Source organism: Coregonus lavaretus, assembly GCF_964263955.1.
Source record: "Coregonus lavaretus genome assembly, chromosome: 1".
Taxonomy (NCBI): Eukaryota; Metazoa; Chordata; class Actinopteri; order Salmoniformes; family Salmonidae; genus Coregonus; species Coregonus lavaretus.
Window position 1 is genome coordinate 82,263,117 of NC_139988.1, and position 9,528 is coordinate 82,272,644.

At 47.1% G+C, this 9,528-nt stretch overlaps 1 protein-coding gene across 1 annotated transcript; it reads left to right on the forward strand.

Annotated features, from left to right (window-relative positions):
- Positions 1 to 491: 491 nt before the first annotated feature.
- Positions 492 to 8,283, forward strand: LOC311134169 (FERM and PDZ domain-containing protein 2-like; the record flags this gene model as incomplete). The annotated part of the gene is made up of 11 exons (XM_084167781.1): positions 492 to 612; positions 1,185 to 1,348; positions 1,640 to 1,885; positions 2,481 to 2,644; positions 2,804 to 2,963; positions 4,268 to 4,339; positions 4,454 to 4,628; positions 4,830 to 4,965; positions 5,113 to 5,251; positions 5,454 to 5,606; positions 8,074 to 8,283. 11 exons carry the CDS (start codon positions 492 to 494, stop codon positions 8,281 to 8,283), a joined length of 1,740 nt encoding a protein of 579 aa, XP_084023907.1.
- Positions 8,284 to 9,528: the final 1,245 nt, after the last annotated feature.

Genomic DNA, 9,528 nt, shown 5'->3' on the forward strand with positions numbered 1-9,528 from the left:
GCGATAAGACATTATGGTTGTGTGGACCCTTTTTAAAATTCAGAAATGATTATGGCAACGATTAAGTTTATTACATTCAACAGTTTTCTTTGCAATCCAAATATTAGCTTTGCTTATTTTTTCACAGAGACTACGATGAAACATACAGTATATTTCTCATCAAATAAAATAAAATAGAATTTGTCACATGCTTTGTGAACAACAGGTGTTGACTAACAGTGAAATGTAGAGAGAAAGAAAATAGAGAAATAATAGAAAGTAAAACACGTAACAATAAATACACAATGAGTAAGGATAACTTGGTTATATACACAGGGTACCAGTACCTAGTCGATGTTTAGGGGTACAAGGTAATTGAGGTAGATACTGTACGTATGTACATATAACTAGGAATAAAGTTAGCTAGTACAGAGTTTGACCTTAAATAACAACAATTATTCCCTCCTTTAGATAATATATGACTGTATCTTCCCATGGCTGTGTCCCCCAGGATGGGCACGTTCGTGACCCTGGCGGAGGTGCTGGAGGCCCGGGGGTCACCTCTGGAGGAGGATGAGGTATGGTGTCTGCTTCTGGGCACTGCCGAGGCCTTAACGGACATCTCCCACAAAGGTACCTGGACACATTTATATCCCTTTCCTGACCCATGATAATACCCACTGGCAGTTGCTAAAATGACCTTTTGATCTTAAAGGCGGCAGGTAGCTTAGTGGGTAAGAGCGTTGTGCCAGTAACCGAAAGGTTGCTGGTTCTAATCCCCGAGCCGACTAGGTGAAAAATCTGTCGATGTGCCCTTAAGCAAGGCGCTTAACCCTAATTGCTGATGTAAGTCGCTCTGGATAAGAGCGTCTGCTAAATGACAAAAATTTAAATTTAAATTTAAATTTTAAATTTAAAGGGATTGTTCATGGCCCATTAAACATTTGTCAGATGTTTTCAGACCTCAAAAGTGGTCTAATGTTGAGCTGAGTTCATAATCCATGACTTCTGTTTTTATATGCATCTTTATGCATTAGAAGAAATATGCCTCAAGCCCGAAACGTATGGGAAAGATAGGAACCACCATATCATATCATGCTCTACTTCTAACGTCTGACGAACTTAGATTTTTGGAGTGAATTATTCCTATAGCCATGCAGACATGCAAGTTAATAGTATGGCTTTTGTCTTTGTCTTGTCGTTAGGTCCTGGTAACATGTGCAGTGTACTGAGCCCTGGCTCTATGTTGCTGTCAGCCCGTGGGAACCTTGCCTTTAAGAGCTGTGCCCGGTCAGGGGACATGGGCTCCTTCACTGCTCCAGAGGTACAGGAGGGCCACGTTGCCTCCAACAGGACAGCCTCGGAAAAGGTTGATCAAGAAATCCTGATCTTAGTGTAATCGTAATAGTACGACATGTATTTTACATAGCACTTCTCATTACAAGTAGAATCTCAAAGTCGCTTTAAAAACAAAATAAACAAAAAACTATAAAATGAATTGTATCTCACTACTAGCATGGTTCCAGATCTGTCTGTGCTGTCTTGTAAACTCCTATGGTCATTGGTGTGACATCTCACCGCTGTTTTGGCTGTTGACTTTTGGTTTTACATGAATTCCTCTGGAAGGATTTTACTCATTTTTCTTTTGGGTTTTCTTCAGATGGTTGTATATTCCCTAGGAATGACCCTCTACTGGTCCGTTGATTATCAACTACCTCAAAACCAGCCCATTAAGCTGAGTGACAAACTGAACAACCTGTTGCTGAGTATGTGTGAGGACATGGCCCAGAGACGAGCGGATCTCGTGACTGTGCTGGAGACCTGTGACCAGCACATCAAGACTGCTCAACTGCCCCCACCAGAGAAGCTCATCAAACAGCTAGTAGAAGATGTGTTCAGGGACTCTGTGAGTTCACCCACATTCCCTTTGGCTTGGGCAATGCACCTGTAGTCAGTATAGCTATCACTGTACCTACCTGGCTGTTGTGTATGCAAAAACCTGCTCTACAGTTATACATTTGGCAGTCATACGTAAGTCATCAACTCTTCATTTTGTCCATTTGTTATCGAGAAGCTCAAATTGAGATCGGTCCCAGTTTGGTATAGGCCTACACACAAAAGCATCCATTGAAGCAGTGGGGGAGACATTATGAATTAATTAACTCAAGCTGTTATCTCTGTATGTCTTCATTTTCGATGAGGCTAATACCACAGCACCCCGCTGGTTTCTTAGTGATGTCTACTAAAGCGTGCCAGGGTCACCCTACACTCCATGTGCCGTCCAGCATGCTGACACTATAAGGTCAAAGTTCCTAGAAATACATTGGCCTCCATATTGTGACACTACGGACTCTTGGCTGGCTGAACCTCTAACTCGGCTGCAATCTAAAGCTGGGTTTCAATTCTTTTAATTTAGTTAATTTGCGACATACGGTTATTTTTAAGGATAGGTCAGTGCAACTTTTGTAATTCAGTAGCTGTAATTCTATTGGGTTTTCTAGGTCGATCATGTGTCCATGGCTGAGAATGGTCCTCAGCTTACTGACCGGAGTCAGATGGTCAGAGAGAGGCTTCACAGTCTCTCAGAAAGTGACTCGCACCATAACTCTACCTGGGCACTGAGAAACAGAAGCGCCTCAACATTCCAAGCCAAGCTCAGCAGAGGGTAAGAACCTAGCCGGCACGTTTCAAACAACAAAGGATCATTCTGACCGTAATGCATAGTATCAGCTTTACAAATATCATTTTTTTTAAAGGGATAGTTCACCCAACAGCCTGTGGATAATAAATTAAAGAATCCATGTATTGTCTTTTTTTATTCCAGAATTGCCCAGGGGTTACGTCACAGAGAGAGTTACTGCAGCTATCAGTCCCGTAACCCCTGTAGCCCTTACCTGGATGGCTTTCGCCGTGGCAGCATTAGACCTATACCATACGTGTATCTGAACGAGTCCACTGTCAGTCTTAATGAAAAGAAAGCCAAGGTATGATATCATAGAGAGTCGTGTGACATTTTGGGTTGAAATATCAGAACATACACTATATATACAAAAGTATCTGGACACCCCTTCAAATTAGTGGATTTGGCCCTTGCAGCCACTCCCGTTGCTGACAGGTGTATAGAATCAAGCACACAGCCATGCAATCTCCATAGACAAACATTGGCAGTAGAATGGCCTTACTGAAGAGCTCAGTGACTTTCAACGTGGCATCCACCTTTCCAACAAGTCAGTTTGTAAAATTTCTGCCCTGCTAGAGCTGCCCCGGTAAACTGTAAGTGCTGTTATTGTGAAGTGGAAACGTGTAGGAGCAACAACACCTCAGCCGCAAAGTGGTAAGCCACACAAGCTCACAGAATGGGACCGCCGAGTGCTGAAGCGTGTAGCGCGTAAAAACCATCTGTCCTCGGTTGCAACACTCACTACTGAGTTCCAAACTGCCTCTGGAAGCAACGTCAGCACAATAACTGTTCGTCGGGAGCTCCATGAAATGGGTTTCCATGGCCGAGCAGCCGCACACAAGCCTGAGGTCACCATGCGCAATGCCAAGCATCGGCTGGAGTGGTGTAAAGCTCGCCGCCATTGGACTCTGGAACAGTGGAAACGCGTTCTTTAGAGTGATGAATCACACTTCACCATCTGGCAGTCTGATGGACTAGTCTGGGTTTGGTGGATGCCAGGAGAACGCTACCTGCCCCAATGCATAGTGCCAACTGTAAAGTTTGGTGGAGGAGGAATAATGGTCTGGGGCTGTTTTTCATGGTTCGGGCTAGGCACCTTTGTTCCAGTGAAGGGAAATCTTAACGTTACAGCATTCAATTACATTCTAGACAATTCTGAGCTTCCAAATTTGTGGTAACAGTTTGGGGAAGGTCCTTTCCTGTTTCAGCATGACAATGCCCCCGTGCACAAAGCGAGGTCCATACAGAAATGGTTTGTCGAGATTGGTGTGGAAGAACTTGACTGGCCTGCACAGAGCCCTGACCTTAACCCCATTGAACACCTTTGGGATGAATTGGAACGCCGAATGCGAGTCAGGTCTAATCGCCCAACATCAGTGCCCGACCTCACTAATGCTCTTGTGGCTGAATGGATGCAAGTCCCCACAGCAATGTTCCAACATCTAGTGAAAAGCCTTCCCAGAAGAGTGGAGGCTGTTATAGCAGCAAAGGGGGGACCAACTCCATGTTAATGCCCATGATTTTGGAATTAGATGTTCAACGAGCAGGTGTCCACATACTTTTGGCTACGTAGTGTAGTTCTTAATGTTTCGCTCTTTATATCTGCAGGATATGGGTCCCGAGTTTATTCGAATGTTAGACGAGCCACTGGTTGTCTTGGAGCTGCCCGGATCCATTGTGGTAATTATGACTTTTCATCATCAAGAGCTCCATAACCAAATGCTTTTTTACATCACCCCAACTGTCACCAGCCTGCCTTTATATTAATCACTATCTTTCTGTCTGTCAATCCAGTCAAAGAAAGGGAAGTCGCCCTCCACTATGAGGGAACTGAGTGTGGTCATGCCAAACGGACAGAGCATCCTGGTCAAGTGTGACGTCAAGTCAGGAGGCGGGGATGTCTTTAATATGATTGTTGCCCACTCCAACCTGGTTGAACACTTCTACTTCGGCCTTGCTTACATTGATGGTAATTTACCAGTATTATACTGTATGTAATTTACTGTAAATAATTCACTGTGGTGTTTTGTTTTGAATGGATATTGTCTAACATTTCCTCTACCTGCTGATTTGTTGTTGTTTAACTACAGTTCTGAAAGAGTTATAGATGGTCTTTACGTGGTTCATGTGTTAAACATGTCACTCTTCTTCATCTTGTCTCGGTTTTTAGATAATGAGTTTTTCTTCCTGGACAATGACACAAAGATATCCAAGGTTGCCCCCGACAGTTGGAAGAAAGTGCCTACCTCCACGTTTGTCCTTTTCTTCAGGGTCAAATTCTTTGTCCACGACATCTCTCTCCTTTTGTAAGTTCAGTACGACACATCCTCTTATGCTCACACTGTGTTGTATTGAAGGACTATAGAATCCATAGAGGTCAGGCAATATTGCAGATAGTCCACCGCTTTCTCTATGTAAGCATATTGTGGTTTTGTGACTGGCGTTTTTGGCAGGCACAAACTGACTCGTCACCAGTACTACCTACAGCTGAGGAAAGATATACTGGAGGACAGGTTGGCCTGCCATGAAGAGACAGGCCTTTATCTGGGTGCCTTGGCTCTCCAAGCAGAGTATGGAGACTGCATGCCTGAGGTGTTTTTTATATTTTATTTTAGTTATATGGTTATGAAGTATCTTTGATATGCTGTATCACACAATTGTCACGTGATTGGTCAAGGTCTAGGTGGATTTAACTGCATACTTAAATATCAATTACCTTGTTCATATTTCGTTATATTAGCTCTGAAAATGTTATAGTTGAGTGATGACTAACTTTGTCTGATCTTTTCTAAAGGTTTATGGGAGGAACTACTATCGCCCAGACCAGTACGTTGCCAAGAGCATCATGGAGAAAAGAGCCTTGCCTTACCTAAAGGAGGAGTTGCTACAGTTACATGCCAATAACTCCACGATGAGTACCGACGAGTCCGAGCTTGAGTTCCTCAAGGTAACATGAACCAATGTGTCACGCCCTGGCTCTGGGGACTCTTAAATGTTGAGCCAGGGTGTGGATTTTTATTGTTTCGTTTTCTATGTTTTAGTTTCTAGATCGTGGTGATCTATGTTGGCCAGGGTGGTTCCCAATCAGAGGCAGCTGCAGCTCGTTGTCTCTGATTGGGGATCATACTTAGGCAGCCTGTTGGCACCAGTTAGATGTGGGATCTTGTTCCGTAAAGGTTTGTTGTGTTATAACCTCAGGACTTCACGTATCGTTTGTTTGTTGTTTTGTTCGTGAGTTAAGTACAAATAAAGATGTACGCTTACCACGCTGCGCCTTGGTCCGTGTCTTCCAATAACGATCGTGACAGAAGATCCCACCAAAGGAGGACCAAGCAGCGTGTCCAGGAACAGACAGCCTGGCCTTGGGAGGAGATCCTGGACGGGAAGGGATCCTGGACTTGGGAAGAGATCCAGGCCGGAATGGATCGCCGTCCTTGGGAGGAGACTGTGGAGGCGCGCTACAGAGAGGAGCAGCGGCAACGCAGAGGGTACCGGCCGAGGAGGAAGCCCGAGAGACAGCCCCAATAAAATATTTTGGGGGGGCTAAAAGGGTGGTTGGCGGAGCCTAGAGGTAGAGCAGAGCCAACTCCCCGTACTCAGGCTAGGAAGCGTGAGACTGGGCAGGCTCCGTGTTATGCGGAGCCACGTACTGTGCCGCGAGTGTTCCGGCACAGTCCTGTACGTCCTGTGCTAGCACCACGCACGTGTCGTGCAAAGGTGGGCATGCAGCCAGGACGGGGTGTGCCGGCTCAACGCTCGTGGCTCCAGTACCCCTCCTCGGTCCCGTATATCCTGCACCAGTGCCACGTGCTGTAGCGCCAGTACGAGTGCACAGCCCTGTACGTCCTGTGCTGATGCCTCACACACATTGTGTGGAAATAGGCATTCAGTCAGGACGGGTTGTGTCAGCTCTCCGCTCCAGACCTCCAGTCCGCCTCCACAGTCCGGCCCGGCCCGTTCCGGCTCCCCGCACCAAGCCAGTGGTGCGTGTTCCCAGTCCAGCCCGGCCTGTTCCTGCTCCCCGCACCAAGCCAGCGGTGCGTGTTCCCAGTCCAGCCCGGCCTGTTCCTGCTCCCCGCACCAAGCCAGTGGTGCGTGTTCCCATTCCAGCCCGGCCTGTTCCTGTCCCTCGCACCAAGCCAGTGGTGCGCGTCGCCAGCCTGGTCCGGCCTGTTCCTGTCCCTCGCACCAAGCCAGTGGTGCACGTCGCCAGCCCGGTCCGGCCCCTTCCTGCTCCCCGCACCAAGCCAGTGGTGCGCGTCGTCAGCCCGGTCCGGCCCGTTCCTGCTCCCCGCACCAAGCCAGTGGTGCATGTGTCCAGTCCGGCACGGCCCGTGCCTGTTCCACCGGTGCCTGGTCCGGCACCGGTCAACTGCTCCACTCCGGAGCCAGAGCAATCCGCTCCACCGGGGTCCGGTCCAATTCCAGTCTGCGGATCCACTCCGGAGCCAGAGCAATCCGCTCCACCGGTGTCCAGTCCAGCTCCGGCCAGCGGGACCAGACCAGGGGCGCAACGGGGGGGTAGAGAGAGAGTGGTGGTCACGCCCGGATCCGCCTCCGAGGTGGAATGCCCACCCGGCCCCTACCCTGTTGTGTTGGTGTGGCGCGGTCGCAGTCCGTGCCTTTGGGGGGGGGGGTACTGTCACGCCCTGGCTCTGGGGACTCTTAAATGTTGAGCCAGGGTGTGGATTTTTATTGTTTCGTTTTCTATGTTTTAGTTTCTAGATCGTGGTGATCTATGTTGGCCAGGGTGGTTCCCAATCAGAGGCAGCTGTAGCTCGTTGTCTCTGATTGGGGACCATACTTAGGCAGCCTGTTGGCACCAGTTAGATGTTGGATATTGTTCCGTAAAGGTTTGTTGTGTTATAACCTCAGGACTTCACGTATAGTTTGTTTGTTGTTTTGTTCGTGAGTTAAGTACAAATAAAGATGTACACTTACCACGCTGCGCCTTGGTCCGTGTCTTCCAATAACGATCGTGACACAATGAAAACACTCCATAGAGTTCTACGGTTATATTAACGTTATTAATTCCATACTCAGTGGACTGATATTTGAATCATTACACCAAAAGGCTGTGGCACCTGCACAGTGCATTAAAGGTGAACATATGGTAATACTATATAGTACACGTTTGGCTTGTATTCTTAGCCCTTGCGGGAAGCTTGCGCGTTGGCAGTTCCCGGTTTCCACTAGATTCCACAGCCACGTCATAATATCATAACAATTCATGAAAACAAAATGTGCTTCCTGGTCTTAATTTAAGGTTAGGGTTAGGCATAAGGTTAGCAGTGTGGTTAATGTTAGGGTTAAGGTTATGGTTAAAGAGAAATTGTAGAAACAAGCATGGTTTATAACTTTGTGGCTGTGGAAGCTAGCAATGACCCAGTTCTAACGACTAACTTCCTTCCCAGGCCACCCAGCAGCTTCCTGAGTACGGCGTTCTGTTCTACCGCGTGGGCCACGAGAAGAAGCCAGTCATCGGAGAGCTGATCCTAGGAGTGTGTGCCAAAGGAGTCATAGTGTATGAGGTTAAAGATGGCTCCCGCTCCACAAGTCAGACATTCCACTGGCGGGAAACAAACAGTATCTCCTCCTCTGTGAGTATTGTGCCTTTTTTTTAGATCATGCAAAACTATCACGTTTTAGGGAAGACCCAGATGCAGACAGTGTCGAAGTAACAAAAGTGTATTACTAGAACAGGGGGCAGGCAGGCTCAGGGTCAGGGCAGGCAGAAATTTAAAAACCGGGAAAACAGGAACTTGAAAAAGACAGGAGCAAGGGGGAAACCGCTGGTAGGCTTGACGAGACAAGATGATCTGGCAACAGACAAACAGAGAACACAGGTATAAATACACTGGGGATAATGGGGAAGATGGGCAACACCTGGAGGGGGGTGGAGACAATCACAAAGACAGGTGAAACAGATGAGAGTGTGACAAAAACTCTTGTTTATTTACATTTAAAGTGGCACGCCAGTCTCCATTTCACCTCATTTAACACCTGATTTACTTAACAAAAGGCACATCTCAATAGGTGGTCCAGGTATCCTCATGACATGGCAGTGGACCTTTCCTCTTTTGTTCAAGTGGGAGGCCGATGACATCATATTTGACCATCAGACCAACTCCTTGAATGGCCTACTCTTTGAAGTTTTCAGTTGTGTTTAAAATGACACTATTATGCACAAAACATTTTTTTTTTACCCTTTAGTGTGTGTATTTATATTTCAGCAGTAAAAGTTTTAAAAAATCGCTAGAGGACGTCTTTCAAATTGAATTCTAAACCTTTAAAATTTTCCTTGGAATAGCACTTTAATAAATGGAGCTGAGGAATATTGGAAGTGTCACGCGACGTGTATGCGGTCAGCGAAGTCAAACGCAGGACACAGAGCGGCTGGCAACGTACTTTTACTGAACACAGTAAATCTCGTACAAAAACAACAAACCTCCAAACAGGGAGGAAAACACAATAACCCGTACACCAAAGCAACTGCCGGAATGACAAAGAACAATCACACACAATACCCAATGAGAGACAGGGGGTAATATAGGGAATACAATACAACATAATGGGAAACAGGTGAAAACAATAAAGACCAAACAAGACAAACACCGAAACATCGATCAGCAGTAGCTAGTACTCCGGGGACGACGAACGCCGAAGCCTGCCCAAGCAAGGAGGAGGAGCAGCCTCGGCTGAATCCGTGACAGTACCCCCCCCTTGACGCGCGGCTCCAGCCGTGCGCCGACCCCGGCCTCGGGGACGGCCAGGAGGACGCGGAGCAGGGCGAGTCGGATGACTCCGGTGGAAATCCCTCAACAGGGAGGGATCTAGGATGTCCCTCCTAGGGACCCAGCACCGTTCCT